A 23,675-nucleotide genomic window follows, 5' to 3' on the forward strand; every position below is an offset into this window, starting at 1 on the left:
TCCTTCCACAGCTCTCTGAGTCCTGGGGTGAACATGGACATGTCCTCTGGACATGTCCAGATGTGTTGATCCAGTCTGCAGATCCCAGATGAACCGAGTGGACTCTAGGACCCAGAGAACAACTCAGGCACAAAGCCTCACCCCCCCCCCTCCCAGCTGCTTCCTGCATCTCGGGCCTTCCTGCGGCCTCTGCCTGCCATCCCCCCCCACCTCCCTCCTTCCCTTCCATCCTCTTCCTAATCTCCCACTGCCTCAGCATTGGCCTGGTACCCCTCCACTGTAGCGGGTGGATGTGGGTTTTGCGGGATACTGACCCATCAGCACGTGCTAAAGAGCTCCGTGTGTGTGTGGGGGGGGGGGGATGGGGTGTGGGGAAGCCGCCTGGGAACCCTGAATATTGGGATGGGAAGGGGCCAGGAACCACAAGAGTGGATCTCAAGGCTGGTGCCAATGGGGAGGGAAGATGTGGGTTCTGAGCTGGAACTGGAAATGAACCCAGACCTCAGGCTTTGCAATGCCATCTACCTCTTTTGCCCAGTCACACAGGAGACGATTCCCCTCCCCAATTTTGCACTTCTGGATGGGACAGAGCTAGGAAGCCAACCTCAGACTCCCCACCGGACTACCTTTTTAATGCTTTTTAGGAGGCCTCTTTCAGGAGAAAACTTTGGGATTTGGGTTTCCAAGCTTAAGTTTGGGGCTTGAACCCCCACTCCAAAACCTGCTATGGCAGTTGGGAGAGGTCTAAAAGCTTACCCAGTTGGGGGCTGGGAACTTGGGCAGTGTCCTCAGAAGCTCTTTTGTGGATTGGAGGAGGGCGCAGGCCCCTGGGTGTTCTGCCCAGAATCTCCCACACCCTTTGTAGTGAGTCATCTTAACTAGTCCCAGTCCAAGGGGTCTGTGCCCACGCTTCTGGCCAGGTGGGGAGCCCCCAACTTCTGAGGGTGGGAGGAGGCAATGAAAACCAACTGTCAGATGCAGGCACCCTGGGGACCCCTAACAATAGTTCTGCAGCAACTTGGAGTGAATTAGAATTACTAGGATGCTCAGGTCTCCCTTGTCCAGAGATTTGTGAGGGTGAAACCGCTTTAAGGGCTTTGGGATGCGAAAAGGTGGAGCCAGCCCTGGCCTTGGGTGACTGAGGCTAATGAGCTGGATTCTTATTTCATGGGCTCCTGGTTAGCTGAGCAACCTCCAGCTAGGATTCCTGAAGAAGCTTTTAGGGAGCTGTAAGTGCACTCTTCCCCTGGGCTAGGGCACCAAGCGTCTGCACTGTAAGATGGGTGGGGAATGGGCGTCATGTCCTCCTCCATCCTCTCTGCCTCCATGGAGCAGTGATCCCACCTGCAAGGAGGGGGCTACATTTGGGAGAGTTACCGTCCAAACTGAAGGCTTTCCACCCTATTTACACCCCTCAGGCTATGACACCCACCTATTCCCTAGCGCCCCAGGATAACTCGGCACACTCTTTTATTATTCCCATGGTCCTGGTGGAGAAACCTTGAGGGTCAAGGGCCTGGTGGTCTTCTGATTGATATTTTTTTCATTTCTATTGTGCCAGAGTAGAGGACAGAGTGGCTCCCAAGGTTGACCAGGAGCTAGGCTGCCAGGGTTTGACCTTGACCCTATAACCTTTTAGCTCTGTGACCTTGGACAAGTCATGTAACCCCTCTGTGCTCTGAGAGGATGAATCAAGGCCCAGGAGAGGTGACAATGACTGCAACCCAGACAGCTAGGTACATGGGAAAGGTGAAGCTTTCCCAGAGCTTGCTAAAAGGCCAAAGGCAGATATAATTCTCTCCTGTCTTCCCACACACCCTCATCTGATGAGGGCCCCTGGGAAGATGCTCTTTGAGGACTGTTCCTTGAGGCTTGCTTGCTTTAAACATGGGGTGTAGCTGCAACAACAGCAGCACAGGCAGGGAGAGGCCTGATGTGTGATAAGTCCTGAGGCTTCAGCACCCTGGGCTGAGGCCTGGGCTGGGTGCCAAGGCTGGCTTCTCTTCCCAGCCCTGGGGCCTTGGGACAGCCTCCGAAAGTGTTTTTTCCCTGGGCACGGTCATCTGAGCACAGGCAGGTCTAGACCCTGTCCTTCAGACGTTTTGTGGTGAGCCAGTAGCCCTTGCCCCAATTTCTCCCTTTATCTGCCAGGGCCTTGGGCTGGCCGTAGGGCACTGGGAAGGTGTGTTTATGCGTGTACACTTACACAGAGCTCAACTCCCGTGAGTCAGTGTTGGCGGGGCCTTTAGAAGCCCTCGTCTGACCCTTTCACAGGGGAATGAGGAGGGCTGAGTAGTGGCTTACTCATTTTTGAGGAAAGAGACCAGGCTAGGGTTCACAAGGGTCACCCATTTGGTAAGTGACCTTGGACTACTCATTTCCCCTCCCTAACCCTCAATTTCCACAACTGGCTCAACTTGAATGTCTGATCATCTCCTGAGCATGGATGACCCTGAGAGTCCCCCAGTCTGTGTGTGGAACAGAGCAGGACGTGCTGTTTGAAGTTAAATCATTTTTGTTAAAACCCCACTTCCAAGCTAGGGGACTTAAATGTAATGTACCAACCTCACAGAGTTGTTGTGAGGATTAGTGGGTGCTAAAAGCATAAAACACAAAGGAGCCTGGGGTGTCAGCTGTTATTGATTGCACACATATCTGAGTGTGTGTGTGTGTGTGTGTGTGTGTGCGTGTGTGCGCACACACACACAAGGGCAGGTGTGGCTGAAATTGAAAATTGGTATCCGTAGCTCTAAATCTGTCTTCATGGAACTTTGGGGCTCTGGTTTCTTTTTAAGGCCCATTATGTGAAATTCTGAAATTCAAGTATCCCCTGCCTGCAGCTCCTTCAAGTCTCTTGGGATCATTCTTGCAGTGATGGTCACCTCCTTTCACTGCTTCCCAAAGGATCTTTCATTTCTGTCTGTCCAGGAGAGGGGCAGTGAGGTCCTCATGTAGCTGAGAGACTTCTGCTGCCTCTTCTTTCTGGTTTGCCCCTTTTCTTTCCATCAGTCTCCCACACTTCATTCTAGTGTCCCTTGGAAGTTCAGATACATATTGGAGATTGGCAAGAGGAACTGAGAAGGAGTGTGTGTGTGAGTGTGTGTGTGTGTGTGTGTGTGTTGGGGATGGGGCAAAGGGTGGGACAGAGGAAAGATTTCTCCAAATCATCAGTTGTTTTAAAGGAAAGCCTATATTTAGCTTGGCTTAGAGGGCCTGTAAATATGTATTTTGCAACACAGACAGCCATAGCCATGGGAGTTCCAGAGACATGCAGGGAGGTCGCAAGGAAAAAAAAAAAAAAAAAAAAAAAAAGAAAGAAAGAAAGAACCAGAAAGATTAGGAAATGTATTTTGTCATCAGCAGATTCGAAGAACTCTTTCTACTGCCTGCTCCAACTGCTAATAATACACACTTCTATGTTTTGATGGTTTCTATTTTTCATCTGTTCTCTGGATCTTGTGCAGTGGGTGCCTGAGGAGGCAACTGACTCTCAGAGTCACCTTCTTCTGCCAGCTTTTGCATTACCTGCCCTGGATCAGGGGGAAAAGCATCCTGCCACCTCCTGTCCTGACTGGGCTAGTGTGGCATCCGGGACATGTATCCAACACTGTCCGGTCATGGGTCCCCCATACTCAGCTCCTTGCACTTCGGGTGGTCTCAGTCCCTGAGAGATTCTGATACTTCAGGACAGTTCTACTTCAGAGAGAGAGAAAGAGGGAGGGGGGCGGGGAGAGTTCTACTTCAGAGAGAGAGAGAGGGAGAGAGAGAGAGAGAGTTCTACTTCAGAGAGAGAGAGAGAGAGGGAGAGAGAGAGAAAGTGAAACTTTCTAATTAAAAAATAACTTATTATGGGCTGGGGACATAGCTCAGTTGGCAGAGTGCTTACCTCCCAAGCATAAGGCCCTTGGTTCAATCCCCAGCACCGCAAAAACAAAAACAACAAAAAAATAACTTATTAGTTCTTATTTTTTAACATGTAGTTTGAAAAGTTTTTGAAAGATGAGTTCAGAATATCAGAATCGGAATTTACAAATGCTAGCAGTGTGACATTTTTGCTCCAGGTTCTTCCCTATAATAGAAGGTGGCCATTCCAGTTTGAGTGAAGTCCTGGTTCCTTTTCTGCATCTTGCTTGCCTGTCCTTCCTACTCTCACAAGCTTGGAATACATCCTTGGTAGGTCCTAATTTTGTATTATTGTTTTATAATTGTAGCAAACTAACATAACATAAAATTCGCCATTTTAACCATTCACAATTGTACAAGTCAGTGGCATTAAGCACATTGACATTGTGTGACCATCATAACGGTCTCCAAAACTTTTTCTTCATCTTCCCAAACCGTGACTCCATATTGGTCCAACAGTAACTCCCCACCCCTCTCCCAGCGGCCCTGGCAACCACCATTCTTCTTGTTCTATGAATTTGACCACTCTGGGTTTCTCATATGAGCGGAACCACACAGAATTTGTCCTTTTGTAACTAGTTCATTTCACTTAGCGTAGTGTCTTCAAGGTTCATGTGTGTCGCGGCATGTGTCCGAATTCTCTTCTTTTTGAAGGATAGCTCAGCGGATCCACGCTGGTACATGCCTGTAATCTCAGCAGCTCACGAGGCTGAGACAGGAAGATCACAAATTCAAAGCCGGCCTCAGCAATTTAGCGAGACCCTAAGCAATTTAGTGAGACCCCGTGTCTAAGTAAAACATAAAAAGGACTGGGAATGTGGCTCAGTAGTTAAGTGTCCCTGGATTCAATCCCTGGTACCACAAAAAATAAAATAGCACATAATTTCATATTTTCCCATACCTTTAAATTTCATAGAACAGTAGTGCATTCTGTCACTTCACAATAAGGTGATAACCATCATGCCATGTATACCATTTTGTGCTTTTTCCTGCATGAGGTGTTTTTCACAATTCAGCCATGTTGATGCTTATGGCTTCGGTTTGGTCATTTTAATTTCTGTTTATTATATTATTATGTGAATGAGCCACAATTTATGTATCAGTTTCTCCACTGACGGTTGTTTAGATCATATCCATGTTTGGCTGCAATGAACATCCTTGGACAGCTCTCTGAACCACCTTTATTTATTTATTTATTTATTTATTTATTTATTTTTGCTCTACTGGGGATCGAACCCAGGGCCTTGTGCTTGTGAGGCAAGCACTCTACCAGCTGAGCTATCTCCCCACCCCTCTGAACCACCTTTAGCATGAAGCTTGGCAGCGGGGGGCAGGCAGGCTCTCCACCTGACTAGTACTGCCAAACTGCTCTCTACAGTAACTAAACCAACCACTGGTTTTCCCACAACCAGCATTTGTACAAGATGTCCTGTCTGGCCTCATCCTTGCCAACTTTTGCTCTTGTTAGATATTTTATCTTTGCCAATCTGAGGGATGTGAAGTGGTATCTCATTTGAATCTGCATTCCCTTCCTATGAGGTCAAGCTTCTTATCATGTTCATTGGCCCTCTGAATTTCCCCCGGATGAATCACTTATGTTCATATCCTTCTCTATCCTTTGTAGCTTTTGATACAAGTTACAGAGAGCCCAGCTAGAAGTGGCTTAAGCAAAAAGGATTTTCTTACATAACAGGAAGTCTTCGAGTTGGTTCCTTCTGCGACTTCAAGGACCAGGTTCATCTCCATTTTTCTTTCATGAGGATAATGCCGCCCTCATCATGTTTGCTTGCCTCTTAAACTGGCTCCCTCATGATCCCAAAATTGCTGCCTCAGCTCATGTATCTTGTATAGGCAGCAATATCCAGAGGCAGAAGAAAGTGGACACTTTCTTCTTAGACTCTTTCCCAGAAGCCCCCCCAAGGGAATATCCATCTAGTTTTGGTGACCAGAATCACATCCAAGTCTACATCTAACCCAATCAGTGACCATGCTATATTTAGACTAACAGTTCACTACTGAGACCAGGCAAAGCCTGGTCCTTCCCCAAAGCCCTAACCCCTGAATCAGATCAAGATTCTAGTGGGGAGAAGGGAAAGGGACATTCAAAAGATCTGTCCTTTCTTTATTGGTTTCTGGGAGGTCTTTATATATTTTGAATACTAACCTTTGATCTGTTTCATGTGCTGCCAACATTGCCACCCAGGCTGTTATTTGTCATTTTAATAGCAGAAGGCTTTTCAGGGGGTCATGTAATAAAATCAGACCATCTTTTACAACTTGTGCCTTTTGTCTAAGAAATGCTGCTTTCCTAACCTCTAATTATTTTAAAGTTTTGTTTTTCACTCGTAGATATTTAATCCATCTGTAATTAATATTTATGGATGATGTGAAGAGTTTTCATATGAAAAGCCAATTGTCCCAATACTCTTCATTGAATAGTCTGTTCTCTCTCCCTGGGTTGCAATGCCACCGCCATCATAAATCAAATCCCCACATATGCTTGCATCTGTTTCCGGGACCTCTATTTATTGATCCCTTTGTCTAGCAGGGCACCAATACCACACTGTTTTAATCACTATGGCTTTCAAAAAAGTCCTGGTATCTGTTAGGGTCAGGTCCCCTTCCTGTTCTTCTTCAGAATTCTTTAGCTCTTTCTTAGCCCTTTGCTCTTCCATATGAATTTTAGAATTAGTCTGCCCAGCTCTGTGAAATGTATTGGACATACATTGAATCAACAGATTAATGTGGAATCTTTTTTTTTCTTTTTTCTTTTTTCTTTTTTTCTTTTGGTACTGGGGTTTGAACCTAGGGGCACTCAACCACTGAGACACATCCCCAGCCCTTTTTTGTATTTTATTTAGAGACAGGGTCTCACTGAGTTGCTTAGGGCCTCCCTAAATTGCTGAGGCTGGCTTTGAACTTGTGATCCTCCTGCCTTGGCCGCTGGGATTACAAACCTGTGCCACCACATCAGGTGAGAGAATCATTGAATGAAAACCACACTGAGGAATCCCATCCCTAAACTCAACCATTCTCTACTGCTCTCCATTTATTTCTTTTATAGGCTACAGTAACTTTTATTTTTCCCCTGCACAAATATCTTGAAATGTCTTGTGTAAGGTTTTCTTCCGGATTTTCTATTATTTAAATTTTTTGTGAATGACTTATTTAAAAAATGTATAATTTCTAATAAATTATTGCTACTACACCGAAACACTAGAGTTTTGCATTTTATTTGTAGTTGGATGCTGATCTTTGTCCAGCAACCATGCTGTGCTTTCTTAGTAACACTAATAATAATAATGCCTGTAGAAATCTCTTGGGTTTTCTATGTAAATAATCATACCATCTACAAAAGATGTCAGAAATTGTGTCTCTTTTATGTTCTCAATCCTTTTATCAGTGAGTTCTGGCTTCTAAATTTGACCTGCCCTAGCTCTCAGGCCCTGCCAGTAGGCTGGCCCTGGGTAGGTTAGTCTTGCATTGTCTGTTATAAATAAATAAAAGATCCCTTACTTTCTTCAGAGCTTTACAGTTTACAAAGCACTTTCGCTTCCATTATCTCATTGATCCTTCTTACACCCCTTTACAGAGAGGGAGTGTCTCCGAGGAAATGGCTATGACACTGACCTCCGACAGTCCCTCCCCTTCTCTGTCTTCTGGAATCTAAAGTTTGGGCAGGAAGTCTCTAGCATTCTCGAACTCAGGTTTGAAAGCTTTGGGAGGTCAGAGATTCAAGAAACCCCTTAGAGGGCTGAAATCCACTGATAAGAACGGGTTAAAAAATTCTGGGTAGATCTAAGTCTTTAGGCTGGCGCCCCAAAGTGTCTGCGGGGTTAGGGGGATATGGAAATGTCCTTGGAAGTCGCAGGATTGGCACAGATGATGGGTGGGTGGGAGACAGGTGGGGAAGAGATCATTCTGTCCAGCCTCCTGCTTCCATGCTAGTTCTCCATAGGGAAGAACATTCTCTGAATAGGGAAGAGGAGGACGACTTGGGGTGCGTGGCCTTGGGTGCCCTTCTGCGTTGCCCCTTCGACCCTCGGGTTCAGCACGCATGCACCACAGTAGCGCATCCCTAAACCCGGGCGGGGCGCCCCGCCGCCCTCCGTCTCCCTCCTGCCTCCGGGATCTCAGCTCTCGGTTCAGCGCTCCGCTCCGCCCCTCCATTGCGCAAGCGCAAGACCGGCTGGAGCCGGCGAACGCGCCCTCTCCTGGCCAACTGACCGAGTCGCATCCTTTGTTGTTGCGCTGGGGGCGACGAAGAGGATGGGGGAGAATGATGTGGGTGGAGCTTGGGAAGCAGATGCGAGAATCAGATCACAGTGACGAAAATGCCTTTCCTTTGTCCCTCACCACAACGTATAATCCCCTGTTTTAGATGCAGATAAAGAAAATATGGCCCTCAGAAATCAAGAGACTTAGGGAGATAGGCCCATGGATACTGGAGTGGAATGAGACAGAGTTGGGGATGTCGTGCACGCATTCATTCACGCAGGATTCGTGCGAGGGAAGAGACAGTGTAGGAAGCTGGGGAGATGAACGCGGTTGGCAAAGAAGCGAAGACAGAAAACCAGTTAGGACAGGGAAGGGCTGGGTTCGCACGAGTGAAGCAGAGGCGAGGGAAGCTCCGGCTGAGCTTGCAGAGACAAGGCTGAGAGGCACACATGCGGAGACCTGACCCTCCAGTAGCGCCCCTCCCATCCTGGCCAGATGCTCCAGCTGGTGAGGACAGCTAAACCGAGAGCTAAAGACGGGCAAAGTGGACACCAGGAGGGACGCTAGTCGCAATGGATTGAAGCAAATATATTTAAACCATGGATTCATAATTATATTAATAGCGAAAAGAACGCTAATTAGCCACAGCTTGGAGGATGCTAGGGAATCAGCCTATTGTTTTGAAACTGGTAAATATGGGAAACAAATCAAACATTGACCCTGTTTTTCCTATAAGAACTGTGCCATTCAGATAACCAAATCACGAGTGAGGGGCAGTATCGATGTAGATGATGATGAATTTTAGTACCCAGGATTGAACCCAGGGGCCCTCTACTACTGAACTATATCCCCAGCCCCTTTTATTTTATTTTGAGGCAGGGTCTTGCTAAATTGCTGAGGCTGGCTTCCAACCTAAGACCCTCCTGCCTGAGTCTTCCTGGTTGCTGGGATTACAGGTATGTGCATCACACCTGGCTCAGTTTTTCTATCTAGAAGTATTCCAGCTAGTAGAGAAAGGAATGATCGAATTTGAATATCACCATTTTTTCAAGGAAATAAGAAAACAACATCTAAACTAAAAAAGCTGATGGTGCATGATCTGCCTTCAGATGGAAGACACTTCCAGCACCTATAAAGTGGTTTTGCGGAAGAAAATTGAACCTAAATCTGATCAGGCCTCTGGATCCAACTATAATGTACAGGAAATACCATTTACGGAAAGTGCAGAGGTCAGAGGAACATGTTAAAGAACACCAGAGAGATGCAATCAGCAAAATCCAGACTGTAGAAAACTGCAGAAGAGCTTGTTCTTTCAAGGAAGGAGAGAGTGCTAGGGAAAGGGTGTGAAGAAAGATGAAGAGGGGAAAGAAGAGAAGCAAGGAGGAAGGAGGAGGGAGGAGAAGAGAAAGAGATGGAAAAGGAACCTATGGATCTGGAGGGTTTTGTTGGTTGGTTGGTTGGTTTTTGAGCTTATTTTTATTTTTATTTATTGACTTATTTCTTCGGTGGTACTGGGGATTGTACCCAGGGCCTCACTCATGCCAGGGATTTGGGGATACTTAGCCTATCAATCAGTTGTAATATGTCCATCTTATTAGATCCTGATTCAAACAAATACATTGTAAAAAACAAGAACTTAGATGGGCACCTAGGCATGTGCCCTTAGTCCCAGCTACTTAGGAGGCTGAGGCAGGAGGATCACTTGAGCCCAAGAGTTTGAGGCCAGTCTGGGCAACATAATGAGACCCTATCTCTTGAAAACAAACACTTGAAATATGTTTAATATTAAGGGATTATTGATTATAGTAACAATTACGTTTTGTGATTATGTTAAAAAGAGTCATCATCTTTTAAACATATGTACTGGAACATTGACAGATGAAATTAAATGGGAGAGGGCAGAGGGCAATTGGGAGGGGCATAGATGACGCTAAATTAGCCATGAGTTGATAATAGTTGAAACTAGGTGATGGATACATAGCAGCTCATTATATTATTCGGTATACTTTTTTAAAACTTCCAAAATAAGTTTAAAGACCCTGCCACCCCGCCCATCCCTGCCCATCCCTGCTTCAATAAACAGAAAGTGCTATGTGTTCCGTAGCAAGCTGAGATCCAGATAGCTTTGAGGTAGGGAGTCCATCTGGTGATCTAGGGGACTGAGGAGGCTTCCTGGTTACTTCCAGCGGGCTCCTGGACAGTCCCTGTCTCTTCTGAATGGGGGTAGTATTGGGGAGGATCAGAGGGGGATTGGCTACAGCTTTTCCATTGTGGTAGGGTGACTTACGTGGGCCTGGTGACACTGGGTGCAGGCACTGCTGCCTTAAGACAGCTGAGGGTGTGAGTATGTGGCTCCAAAAATAGCAGGGGAGAAGGAGGGGAGTCACATGGGGAGCTCAGGGCCTGAGGCCTGGGCAGCTACCCAGCTTGGGCACCCGACTGCCCCCATGGCCCTCTGCCTCCGGAATCGCTCTTCCTCTCTCCCTTCATCTTTCAGAAGTCAGAGAGATGCCAAGGTGATTCAGGGACAAACACCTGCCCGAGATCCACAGTGGTTGCTGACTCTGGAATTTGGTAGCTCTCCAGAGACAAGTGAGGTGGTCAGGTGAGAAGAGAGAGGACAAAGATGACGAAACCTACCTGCCAGTCCACGCCCCAACCCCATCTGCAGGCCTACACACTTAGGCCCAATCCAGGGCACTCCTGACATCCTTGCCGGCGTCGCGGGGTTGTGGGGTGAGGCAGGAAGCACCTTTCATTTTGAGGCCTGGAGAATGACTTACACGGTTACCAAGGACAGTGGGCCACTGGCCACCCTGGGTTCCTACCTTCTTCTCTCGCACCTGGGAAGAGTGCCCCTCAGCCTTCTCTGAATGGAGGCTTTGGGAGAGAAGAGCACCCTGGCTTTCTTCACGCATGGACCAAAGTCCTTCAGCAGATACAGGAGGAAGGAAGGGTGCGTTGCTCATCAGCAGCATGGCTTTGGGAAGTCATACAGCCCTGTGCCTCAGTGTTACCATCTGTAAATGGCGACAATACTAATGCTGCCTCGTGGAACCACCATGGTATGCCACAAGGTAAGAGGTGTAAAACTACATGAGTCTTTGAGCCCAGTGGCAGGCAGTTCAGCTGTCCTGACTTCGCATGCAAGCTTCACGCACCTGGATTTTGCTCAGCTCTGCCTCTTTGGCACCTGGTACCTGGTGGATGCTCTGTTGTAGATATGCTGCAAACATGATTGTGGGGATCCTCCACAATGACGCTGGCAGGCAAGCACGATTCTTGCAGCCTTGTACTTGTGGACAGAGGCCTAAGAGGACAAGTGACTCGCTCAAGGCCACATCTTGGGGAGCCTCAAGGTGGGACCTATGCCCAGCCAAGCAGACTTCCAAGCCTATTCAGTGAGTCCCAGCTGCACGAACCAGAGAAGACACCTCCTCTGCTCCAAGACTGGCCCCATGCAAGGCTCGCTCTTCCCAGACCTATGTGCCAGGGATGCTTGGCCTGGGAATGAGCACAAGGTGAACAGACACTTCCATTTGCTATTCAGGAAGCCATCACCTGTCCCTTACACATACTAGTTGCTAAGACCTGTGTCAGGTCAGGGATGGGAAGGTAGAGTGATGGTAGTGCCCTAGGAACCCAGAGCACCCATACCACCCCCACTGTGGCCTTGGATTGTGCACAGGGATGCACTCAGGAGCTAAGGGGAACCTGGCCTCAGAGAGGAGGGAGCCTGTCCAGACTAATCAAAGGTGAACAGAAGAGGAAAGAGCTTATCAGCTAGGGAGGGGCAGAGTGAGATGGAGAGCCTGTGTGTGTGTGTGTGTGTGTGTGTGTGTGTGTGTGTGTGTGGTGTGTCTATAGTGTAGTGGAGAGATTTAGACAGGATGAACCTGAAAGTCATCAGGAACTCAAGGACAATGGGGGCCATTAGGATTTTAGAAGGTCCCAAGTAAGCAGGTTTGTGGTTTAGAAAACACTATGGCCATGGGGAGGGGGTGACTGGAGGGAGCTGTGAGGAGGGCGTCCACCCCAGATTCTAGGTGGAGAAGGGGAGGGCCCTGTGGCTAGGCTGGGACCCAGCTGCTCTGGGTCACCTCCCCAAGTCCCTCCCTCCCTCCCTCCCTCCTCCTTTTCTCCCTGCCCCTGTCTCTGTCACTCACTGGGGCTGGCCAGGCTGGGGCAGCCATGGTAGCAGTACTAATCTGGATTCCTCTCTTTGTGGGCAAGTTGGGGACTTCCTCAGGGGGAGGCCTAGGGTGAAGGGTGGGATGAGACGGAAGAATGGGGGTCCTTAGGGGAGGAATCTGGGGAGAGCCAGGTAGGGCCTGAAGGACTTTTGGGGTGTTGTTAGCATGAAGGCAGGCCAGGATTCAGGGGCTGGGAGCTGGCTCTGGGCTGTGGGGCCTGGAAGCTCTGAGGCCTGAAGGTATTCTAGGGTCGAGGTGGGCCTGACTGCACAGTCCCATAGGGTCACGGGCCCTTTAATGGGCTGGCTGGTATACTGCTTCTTTGAGGCTAAATTTGGCCCTAAGAGGGAGGGTGGGGCGGCTGAGGCCTGTCCTCTTTGCTGGGCTTCCCTTGGCCTCTAGGGTAGGCCCTGGTCTTCCCTGCATATTAGGGAAGACGAGGGGGGGGGGGGTGTGCTTGGGATTCCAGAATAGCTCCTTTAAAGGCTCCTTCACCCTGCTGTCCCCTCTGGCCTCCTAGACATTTAGTATGGGGTTCTTTTCAAGTGTCTTTAACACACACACACCCCACATACCCCTCCCACTCAGACATTAGTCCCTGCCCAGGGCAACACCGAAAGGGGGCCTAAAATGAGGGGTGGAAAGATTGTTGAAGGGGGAACCCTCCCATAAATCCAACATGCCCTCCTTTGCTGGGGGTCAGCAGATCAGACCCCTTCTCTCAGCTTTTTAGGAGCAGGGATTTGGTGGGGAAAGGAGCTTATCCTCAGGACAGAGGCCATCTGTCCTATTTGGGGTTTGTGGGGTGCCCTCAGGTGTCCTGGCAGGATTGGGGGGCACTGAGGCCCAGCAGATTACCCTGCACCCACTGGTGGGTCGTGTCTTTGTGCACACACTGGATCATGCGACCTTCCTGCGCCTTCCTGAACACGTCGGTGAGTGGGGCCTGGTGGGCACCTGGTGGGCTGGGGGGTGCCTTGCCCTGGGCTCTGGTCATGAATCCAATCCCCTCTTCTTTCCTCCACCAGCTGTCCCGCCCACCGTGCGCATCACCTACCATGCCCACCTGCAGGAACACCCAGACCTGCCCCGGTGGCTCCGCTACACCCAGCGCAGCCCCTACCACCCTGGTTTCCTCTACGGTACTGCCACTCCAGAAGATCGTGGACGTCAGGTCATCGAGGTGCCAGCAGGGACCCTCGGAACCTCCTAGGGGCAGCCTCACCAGCTGGGATTGGGTGTTCCTTCACGTTCATCGACATACAATTTATATTACTTCTAACTTAGTTTCCTTATAGTCCTCTCTGCCAGGCCCAGCTGTCCCACATTCCCCCCTAAACCCACATCGCTCTTGCTACTCCCCAGGTCACAGCCTACAACCGCGACAGCTTTGATACCACTCGGCAGAGGCTGGTGCTGTTGATTGGGGACCCGGAAGGTATCTTCAGCCCCAACCCACTCTTCCCCCACTCATGCCAATCTTGGGGGACCTCCCCTGGGAGGGGGGTGTGGTTGTGGACAGGAGAGGCTTGGAAAGCAGTAGAGAGAGGGGAGAAGCCAGATGTGACGTTGATAGCTTCTAGGGAATGAGCGCTGGCTGGGGTTCCAGTCTCAGGTTGTGCTATTGGTCACTCTGCCCACAGATGGCAAGACTGGATGAGTCACTGAGGCCATGGGGGTCTGGGAAGGGCATTTGGGACCTGTGATGTAAGAGTGCTGGGGGTCGGAAGGTGTGTGTGGGGAGGTGGGAAGGAGCTTAGGGGCGGCTTGGGAAAGATCTGGGGGTGCAGAGCTAGGGCTGGGGCAGCCTGAAGTGTTCCACCTGGCTTCCCAGGCCCCCGGCTGCCTTACCAAGCTGAGTTCCTGGTGCGCAGCCATGACGTGGAGGAGGTGCTGCCCTCGACGCCCGCCAACCGCTTCCTCACAGCCTTGGCAGGGCTCTGGGAGCCCGGGGAACTCCAGCTGCTCAACGTCACTTCTGCCTTGGACCGCGGGGGGCGTGTCCCTCTTCCCATTGAGGGCCGTAAGGAAGGGTCAGTGTGCGTCCAGCAGGGCTTCCTAAAGGAGAGGCTGCCCGCTTTGGGTCAGGGTGCTGGGCATGAAACAGTCCCCCTAATTTCCAGGAAGGGCTTCACCACCAGCGCACATCCTCCTTGCATGACCGTCTCTGGAGTCACATGGCCGTCCAGTCCCGTCCAGTCAACCCCTTGCCTCCTTCTTGTCCTTCATGGGCCCAAACCCATTACCCTAATTTTTGCACTTCCTACAGATCCATCCGAGAACATCCCTGGGGGAATAAAGAGTGGGGTGCTCTGTGTCACCATCACCCCAGCTCCCAGGGAGGGGAGGCTGGGATATCTGCTGGGCCCCAGCTGCACCATGCTTCTGCCCTACTCCCCATCCCACCCCCAGGCCCCTGCCTACAAGCAGGTCAGCATCAACACCTTTTGCAGAGTGGTACCCGGGCCCCTCACCCCACGCTGTTGACAGTGGTTTCCACTTGTGCCCAGGGTGTACATCAAGGTGGGCTCTGCCTCACCCTTCTCTACCTGCCTGAAGATGGTCGCCTCCCCTGACAGCCACGCCCGCTGTGCCCAGGGCCAGCCTCCACTTCTGTCCTGCTATGACAACCTGGCACCTCACTTCCGTGTTGACTGGTGCAATGTGTCCCTGGTGAGGAGTGATCCTGAGTCCAGGCCTGGGTGTGGGGCATGGTCCCCTCAAGTTTCTCCCTCTCCACTGCTTCTCACTCCAGCCTTTCTAACTTTTCCAGTCCTGTGTGTGTCCCTGGTCTCAGTCTCAGCTTTAGTCTATGCTCTCAGTCTTGTTCACAACACACACACACACACACACACACACACACACACACACACACACACACACACACCCTGAAGTTCTACCTTCTTCCACAAGAGGGCAACAGAGTCTACAATCCACATATCCACATCTGGGGTCTCTAGCTCCTAGTTTCCCAGATCTGCCCAGCCCAACAGCTAAACCCAGCAATAAACTACCCATAAGGCAGTTTCCAAACCCTTTACCCCGAGGGCTTCTGTATGACCGCTTTGTCTGCTTCCCTCTGAGGTGCCACTTAGCATACACACCTGCTGTAGAAGCAGGTAGTTTCCAAGTTATAAACCAAGGAGGCTCACTACAGCGCTTTGGCATGTTGAGAGTCCCTGGAGATTCCAATTCCCAGGATAGAAACCGCTGGTATCCTCTGCTCCTGGGAATGGACCAACAGGCAGCGACTCATTCATGGACCCACAATCAGGGACTCGTCACTGATGACATCTGAGCACTCACTACGTGCTGGGCATTGCACAGTAAGCCTGTTTCAGCCTCACAGTTACACTGTGATCACTCTGAGTTTACAGAGGAGGAAACTCAGGTACAGAGGCAAGCCACCCTGCTGTAGCTCTAAACTGAGTCAGGATGCACACCTAGGCAGTCAGACCCTAGAACTGGACGCTAACCGTTGTACAATGCTGCTTCTCCTAGGGTTGGCCTCCCTTGTCTCTGGTCCAGTGTTTGTCCTGCTAGGTCACATGAGCTAGGAGAAGCAGACAGGAAGAAATCCTGTGGTTGCGTGGGGTGACAGAATAGCCCTGCAACCTCTGCCCTGTCCCTGGAGGTCTCTGTGTCTAGCCAGCAGCTTCTGGGTCAGCCTTGGGCTCTCTGTGCAGGTGGATAAGTCAGTGCCAGAGCCCATGGATGAGCTGCCCACCCCAGGCGATGGGATCCTGGAGCATGACCCCTTCTTCTGCCCGCCCACTGAGGCTACTGCCCGAGACTTCCTAGCAGACTTCCTGGTCACCCTCCTGGTGCCTCTGTTGGTGGCCCTGCTGCTCACCCTGCTGCTGGCCTACATCATGTGCTGCCGGCGGGAAGGACGGTGAGTGTGGGCAATGGAGGGCAGGGTGGTGCTCACATTCGTGGGACCCCTATGGCCCTTGTGCTGTGTGCAACCCCCTAAGGAAGTGGGGTTCTCAGCCAGAGGAAGAGTGAGGGACCCCTTTATGGGCAACTGGGACTCTAGGCCTGCCTGGCCTGGAACCAGAAGAGATTATGATGAACACACACAAAAACCAATATACATTGCAGCCCTGGGGTCACCATGGAGTGAGCCCAGAGCAGGACTAACCCTCTTCTCTCCCTCTCTTTTCCATAGGTTGAAGAGAGACCTGGCCACCTCTGAGTAAGTAGGAGAAAGCTGGGGGCTGGGTGGGAACCCCCTTGACTGTTACATTGGGTCCCCCAACCTCCATGAGCAACAGGGACAAACCAGATTACTCTGAGATGATGGGGACCACCCTTGAACTCTGAACCCTGACCCCAGGCTGACTGATCTTGCACAATTTTCTGGTCATAGAAGAGTCTGTTGTAACAAAGGGGAAGGGGCCCTGTCACTATCCAGGGAAAAGTGCTTGAGAAGCTCCCAGCCAGCCTCCCACCCACCCACCCACCTCCTCCAGGCTGAGCTCTGCTACACAGTGACTCCATCGGCCTTTCTGGCCTCAGATTCTCCATGTGCAAGAGGTCATAGGTGGAGCTGATGTCTCTGCATGCTTTCCATTCTGCCTGCTCGTCCCAAATCCCTTTTACTCTTATTTTGCTCCAGGTTCCCCCTACATGGCCTTGCCCCTCCTTCCAAATGCCCAGCCCTCTCCCTCTCCCTCTCCCTGAGCTCAAAGATTCCAGAAGGCCAGAGTGAATAAGTTGGGATCTTTTTTATTCTCACTGCCCTGAGCCTGTGGCTGCCCGGCACTCCGGCCTGCTTGGCTGGCCTGCCTGGTTAATGGCGGTGGCATTTGGCCACCCTGCGAACCCCCTTAAAAAGCCGCTTGTGGCCCTGTTTAGAGCCCAGTAGCGACCTGTGCTGCCCAGACCGGCGCTGCCCAGACCGGCGCTGGCCAGGCCGCTGCCGACGCTGTCTTCTCTTGGCCTTAAGCTTGGAGGCCCGCTTCTTGCCCAGGCGGAAGGAGCCTGAAGTTCCCCTGCCGGTCACCTGCTGGAGCATACCGTTGTCCACCAGCTTCTTGAGCACACGCTTGAAACGCCAGATGTTGTGGGTCATGTTGTAGCCATTGCTGGTGACAGCCTTTTTCAGAGCGGCCAGGGATACACGGTTGCGTGTCCCTTTGTCTGCCATAGCCCTCATGATCACCTTGGACATACTGGGCTTCCGGTGGGCTTTGGGGGAGGGGCAGTGTCCATTCTCACTCTTGTTAGGGACTCCTGATGCGCTGGCCTGCCGGCCTCCACCCATGGTAGCGTTTGAGGCCGAGGGTATAGATGGGGACTGCAGCGAAGTGTCTTTCTGCATCTCTCCCTGGGATGGCTGAAGGGAGCTCGGTGCGGGGACCTCCAGGATGGCGGCCGGAAGTCTCCACTGCCTCGCACTCTGTGGTGGGCGATCTGCGTCCTGGCTCCCGGTCTCCTCAGAGGCTTCCTTGTAGGGCTTCGGCCACGCCTTCCCCTGGGTGGCCAGGAGGAGGACCGAGGTGATCACCCACGGTTGGCCTCAGCAGACTTATGCTGTGGGTTCAGAGGGTGGTGAGTTTATCTCTGCGGTGACCTCAGGGAGACATTATGAGGCCGCCAGAATCCTGCAGGGGTCACAGTGGCCCCATTGTTTCCTCCTGGGTGGGGCAGACAGGAGGGCAGCCTGATGTGTGGGCATCTGACCTGCCAGGTGCCCGGTGGAGGGCTGTGTCTGTGTGGGCCGGATGGATGGGTCCACACCGGTGTGCACGCACATACCTACACGTGCGCAGAGGATTTCAGGGTGTTCCCAGCCCTCAGCTTTAAACGCCCCCATCTTGATCGGGCCCTCTCTGCCCTCTGGGTCTTTGTTCTTCTGAGTTGGAGGATACAAACATTTAAACAGCAGAATTATGCCCACACCATTTTTATGGGGGATATGGTTTCCAGAGTACACAGAAATGAAATTCCTTGATCTATGTAAGTCAATTTCATAGCTCAAATAACTCTCCAGGCGAAGCAGTCCAAAGGCTTTGCTTTTATTTTCTATGTTCATTTTTATTTTGCAGACTCCCCCTCCCCAGAAGTTGAGATCAATGATTTTCCATGTAAATTTCACGAGGAAGATTTTGTTCCTCAGTTTTGGAGGGCTGTACCCAATTCCAACAATGGTATTTTTGTTGGGGGTTTTCTCTTGTGACCAATATTTTCTTTGCCTCCAGCTTTCCTGGGTCAAATGTGTAGTTCTGATATTGTCGGGAAAATCAGCTTCCCTGGTCAATCTGGAATTGATAACTGATTTTGCCATGCATGACATCAGCCTTTATCGTTTCGGGTTTTGTGCTATTTATTTCCACCACATTCAGCTGTTCTGCTTTGTTTGATGTCTGCCATTTTCCAAATTATCCACAAATTGTGATTCTATGGCCTATTTTTCACTTGTATCAGATTTTACTGGTGACAGAGTCCTCCAGGCCCCAGTGACACTGTGCCAGGTGCAGGGCCTACGGGGTCACATATTGACTGGGTGAGACCTCGGGTCACCTGTGTGTGGGAATGCCTGTCTGCACATCCCTCTGTTCTAGTGCTGATGTGGAAGGCCTGTGAGGGAAAGGCACCTAGGGGTCTCGCATCTGCTTTTGCGCTATGAAAACATCCCCAGAACGTTTTTCCACCTGTGTGTGGCAGAGTAATGAGACCCGGATGTGGAGCGGGGTGGGAGGGGCCCACTGACTGAGTCCCTTCCTCTCTGGGCATCACCTGGCTCCCCACCTCAGCATCCACACGCTTCTCCACCTTCCCCCTCAGCCTCTCCTTGCCCAGGAATGGAAAATTGTGTGTTGGAGAACTCCATTTGCCAAATTCCAGACTCAAGAGCTCATCTTAACCTTCCCCTGGCCTCACTCGGTGATAGAGCTTCTTCTTCCCCGACGTGGTCACGCTTACCCTGGGGAGTGCGGCCCATTCCGTGCAAGGCGGCACATCTTTCTGTCGTCTAACCTCTCAGGCTCTAACTGGGGCCCTGACTGAAACTAGGACAGGAATGGGGATGATTTTCCCTCCCACATCTGATCAGTACCTGAGTGGCAAGTGAGGTTGCTTCAACCTGCCCAGGGCCCCAGCCACTTTTATTAAAATCAATTCTTATTGTTTATAATGAAAAGTCCCTGCTCTAAATGTCCTGGGAACCTGATAGTCCAGGGAAATGTCACCAAGCTGGGCCAATAAGGGGCTGGGGAGATAGCTCAGTTGGTAGAGTGCTTGCCTTGCAAGCACAAGGCCCTGGGTTCAATCCCCAGCACCAGGAAGAAAAAAAAAAAAATCTGGGCCAACAAATATGGATGGGTTCATGTAAAAAGGGCTTGGAAACACTCCTGGGGTGGGTTTCCTATAATCATAGATACTGCTGGCTACAAGCCTGACCAGGAGATGGCCCAGGTGCTTTTCCTGGATTAACTCATTTAATTCATATAACTCCATTGCTGATGAGGAAATGGAAGCACAGAGGGGTGGTCATTTGCGCAAGGTCACATAGCAGTAAGCGTGGAACCCAGGTTACTGGAGGGTGGGCATTATTATCCCAATTTACTGTTGAGGAAACAGGCACAGTGTGGTTAAGCAACTTGCTGAGAACACATAGCTTTGAGCGCAAGCCTGTACCCCAATCCCTGGGCACAAATGAACACCATGGAGTGTCCTGTTTGTTCCCTGATCCCACATTCTGTGTTTAAGCCCCCTCACCCCCCCCCCCACAAAGAAGTGGTGGGGCAGCCTGCAGGGTGGCTCAGGGGCAGTGCCAGGCTAGGCCCTGGCAGGCCAACTCTGAGAGTTGACGTCCCCTCGCCCTGTGCCTCCAGCATCCAGATGCTTCACCATTTCACCATCCACGGGAACACAGAGGAGCTGCGGCAGATGGCAGCCACCCGTCAGGTGCCCCGGCCTCTCTCCACTGAGCCCATGTTCAACGTGCGCACAGGCCAGCGGCTGCCTCCCTGCGTGGATAGTGCACAGGTGCCTCTTATCCTGGACCAGCACTGAGCGCCCTGCCAGGTAGGTCCAGCTGGGCCATGCCAGCCTCATTTCAGGAAAGAAGATGGCCTGTGTCTCAAAGCTGGGGCGATGAGGTCAGGGGAAGGGGCACAGAGACCTGCCTGTTCCTGTGAGGTGGCCACGGGCAGCGGGTGCTCAGCACCGTCAAGGTTAGACCTCCCACTGCCAAGCACTCGGGGTCAGAGGGTCAGGGCGGGAAAAGCAGGCGAATTGGGCTCTCTCCGTCCTCCTGTCTGTCTCCCCCTGCTTCTAGTTCCAGCCCTGGCCTCAGGCTTCTTTTTCTCCCGACTCAGAGAGCTGCTGACCCATGGCCACATCCCACTGGTTGATGCTGGCTCCTGGCCCAGTTGGACTGCAGGCTCTGAACAAGCAGGGATGAGATGGGAAGGACCACGGGTGTTTGGAGTCAGGACCCCCCCCGGAATAAAATACTTGCTGCCCTGCTCATATGTTGCTGCCTACATGCTCCTCCCAGCGGCCTCCCACTGTCCTCACTGTCTACATTTCCCCTTTGACCTTTTGGGAGTCCCCAAAGGCTGACAGCCTACTCTGGACTCTTAGCATTTTGCTGTTTTCTCGAATTTTCTTGAAGAGGGAAGGACCTGCTATATGCGACCCTTATATGAACCTGACCATGAGAGATGCCTGGATCATTATGCCCATTTTATGGACAAGAAAACTGAGAACTATGGAGAGTAAGTGATTTTTCCCAAGGTCACAAAGTAAGCAGGTGGCAAGGTTTGGATTTGAACCTGGCACATCTGCCCACATTGCCTGCAGAGGACGGAGGGGCTTGCAAAGCAGAAGATCCAGGCTCTGACCTAGAAACTTAGTCAACACCTGTCACCATCCCTTGGAGGGAGTCCCTTTGTAGGTTGTGTTGAGAGAGAAGCCAATCTAGAAATGGAGAGAGGTTTGAAGGCAGGACAGAACGCCCTAGGCTCGAAGGCTCCTGGTGCTCCTCCAGAGAAGGACCAGGTGCAGAGAATCCGGCAGCCTAGAACACTTGTTGAGCCGAGTGCCACCAGAGTACCTTGTCCCCAGGAGCCTGGGAGAGCTCAGCTGGCCATGCAGAGCCCCAAGGTTATTTTTCCAGGTGGCAACAACCAAAGTGGGCCAGCTCACTGCCATCTGTGCTGCATCCAGTCTCACGTTTTACCACTCCCATGTGAGGGCAGGTCTGAGACCCAACCTGAGAGGTGACCCAGATACAGGGGGGGACAGCAGAGGAGTAAAGACACATGGCTTAGGCTTCTCTTGGTGGCAACTGCAAGAGAATCCAGCAAGAGCCCAGCACCCAGCACCCTAGCCCGCTTCAGCCCTTCTCCACTGGGGGGACCCCAGCATTCCCTTACCCACACACATCCCCGCCTGCTGCAGTTTTGGTCCCTGCCCTACTGGCCTATTCTCAAAGAGGCCTCCCTGCCTGCCTTTGGCCTTGGGGCCCTTTCACAGCCCTCCTTGCTCTCTGAGAGATGCCTCTGAGGCTTACCACGACACAACGTGTGGGCTCAATGAACGCTGGCTGAGGGGTAGCTCTAGGTGCCCAGTCCTTAACCACATGGGCACATACACTTGCGCCAGCTCTGTGCCTCTGCCAGCCTCCACGAATGCTAATGACTCAATGTTCTATGCATTAATTAACTAGTTAATGGGTATGGGGCACTGGGGGCAGGGGCAGAAGAAGCTTTAGCAATAGGCTTGCTCAGCCCTTTGCCCAGAGAGGAGGAACAGCCTCTTTAAGAACCAGGCGCAAACCCAGACAGACACAGCCTGCCTTTGCTTCTCGTTTGCCGTCTCCTTCCTCCTGGGCCCATCATCTGACGGAAAGCACAGGAGCTGCATGGAATCTACTTAGAGCAGTCAGCCTGCTGCCTGGGCTGGCTCCCTCCATCCTGGTCCCTTGAGGAGGGGACAGCAGTCTCCCCAGTCACCTTCTTGCCCCTGCAGCCAGGCAGACCTTGGCCCTCCTCTGTGCTCTTCCTGTGTTGGCCAGAGACGGGGGACTGTGAGGCCAGCTCCCCCTCCTCCTGCTTCCCGGCCCTGCCTTGGGGTCTTGGCAGCGCCTTCCTCCCTGCTCAGCTCCAAGGAGCACACGGGAGTCTGGCTGCCTGCCTGAGAGGAAGTGGCCCAGACAAGTAGCCGGGAGGATGGCGTGACTGCAGAGGACAGAGAGCCGTGCCCAGGCACACGCACACGAACAGCCAGCTGCCCAGTGGTGCACGGGGAGGACACAGTCACACTTAGTGCTGCTCTGCCACTTCACAGCAGCCCCTACCAGGAGGGCAAGATTCTACCCAGTGGTCCCACCCCACCCCCCGCAGGCCCTGACCAACCCCACCTCCACCCCAAGATAGCCCCATACTCTGCCATCCTGTCTCCTCCAGGCCCATGGCTGGGCCTGACAAGACCTGACGCACATGGCCTGACTCTTTACACATTTCTTCACCACCTTCAATTGGCCAGACCTGGGGACACAGGGCACCACCTACAGCAGGCCTCAGCCCCTGTAGGCGCACTTCCCCAGCGCAGGACCCAGTCAGGGCTTTGCCACCCTTCAGCTGCTGCAACCACTGAGAGTTAGTTCATACCTGCCATGGGGCTGTTGTGAGGGTGGCTCCTGGGGTGGGGACCTTATTATACACAAGCCCCCCCACCAATCTCTCCAAGGACAACTGTTCTGGGGGGTCTCCCTGCCTCCCCTAAGATCCAGACTAAATGGGCTCCATTTCCACCTATGCCTTCTGAAAAGTTCCGTTTTCCCCTGCGAATTTAAGGTGGAAGCTTAGATTTGCCCCTCCTGGATACAGAATTGCTACATATTACTACATGGTGCTGCCACACTGCCGAGGGAGCACTTGAAACGTGCCTGGTCCAAACAGATGTGCTGTAAGTGGAAGGATGAAATTTTGGGATATACCAGGTTAAATAAAAAACATTATTAAAAATCAGTTTTGCTTGTTTCTATTTTTCTTTTTTTAACATGGCTGCTAGGCAATACAAAATGACATGTGCGACTCATATTCAATTTTTATGGGAAGGTGCAGGTTCCATTTCAGATCAACTCAGGCCTAGAACTCAATCCTTTCCATGCTTTCTGTGTTCCCCTGCTCTTCCAGGTCTCCTGCTTGCATCCAAGAAGCCCTGGTGGGGAGCAGAAGCATCTGCCCCACAGAAACGAGACCCTAAAATTTGGATGTGTAGCCTCCTTGCTCTAGAATGTGCTTTGGTCCTGACCGTGGCCTTCACTGTCCTCTTCCTTGCTCCTCTGCCCTTCTCCTTCAGCAGTCCTTCTTCTCAATTCCCTTTGCTGTCTCATGCAGGGAG

General features: G+C 51.6%; 2 protein-coding genes and 1 long non-coding RNA gene across 3 annotated transcripts; 1 reads left to right on the top strand and 2 right to left on the bottom strand.

Moving 5' to 3' along the window:
- Positions 1-3,176: 3,176 nt before the first annotated feature.
- LOC306656792 lies at positions 3,177-10,446 on the bottom strand. Its single transcript, XR_013762642.1, has 3 exons — positions 10,409-10,446; positions 3,887-4,612; positions 3,177-3,696 (listed from the first exon to the last, which is right to left on the bottom strand). It is a non-coding gene; the product is annotated as an uncharacterized lncRNA (long non-coding RNA).
- Positions 10,447-11,183: 737 nt separating this feature from the next.
- SGCA (sarcoglycan alpha) lies at positions 11,184-22,971 on the top strand (the record flags this gene model as incomplete). The annotated part of the gene is made up of 10 exons (XM_079130344.1): positions 11,184-11,198; positions 13,048-13,249; positions 13,343-13,497; positions 13,680-13,752; positions 14,149-14,347; positions 14,825-14,987; positions 16,001-16,209; positions 16,486-16,512; positions 20,156-20,348; positions 20,642-22,971. 9 exons carry the CDS (start codon positions 11,184-11,186, stop codon positions 20,334-20,336), a joined length of 1,224 nt encoding a protein of 407 aa, XP_078986470.1. The 3' UTR covers positions 20,337-20,348; positions 20,642-22,971.
- Positions 16,521-19,835, bottom strand: LOC306658375 (histone H1.9-like). Its single transcript, XM_079135247.1, has one exon. It carries the CDS (start codon positions 17,638-17,640, stop codon positions 17,110-17,112), a length of 531 nt encoding a protein of 176 aa, XP_078991373.1. The 5' UTR covers positions 17,641-19,835; the 3' UTR covers positions 16,521-17,109.
- Positions 22,972-23,675: the final 704 nt, after the last annotated feature.

Source organism: Sciurus vulgaris, assembly GCF_902686455.1.
Source record: "Sciurus vulgaris genome assembly, chromosome: 3".
In the NCBI taxonomy this organism is placed as follows: Eukaryota; Metazoa; Chordata; class Mammalia; order Rodentia; family Sciuridae; genus Sciurus; species Sciurus vulgaris.

Excerpts from the sequence above, each read along its gene's own strand:
- LOC306658375 (XM_079135247.1), bottom strand. The coding sequence starts at position 17,640 with ATGCAGAAAGACACTTCGCTGCAGTCCCCATCTATACCCTCGGCCTCA.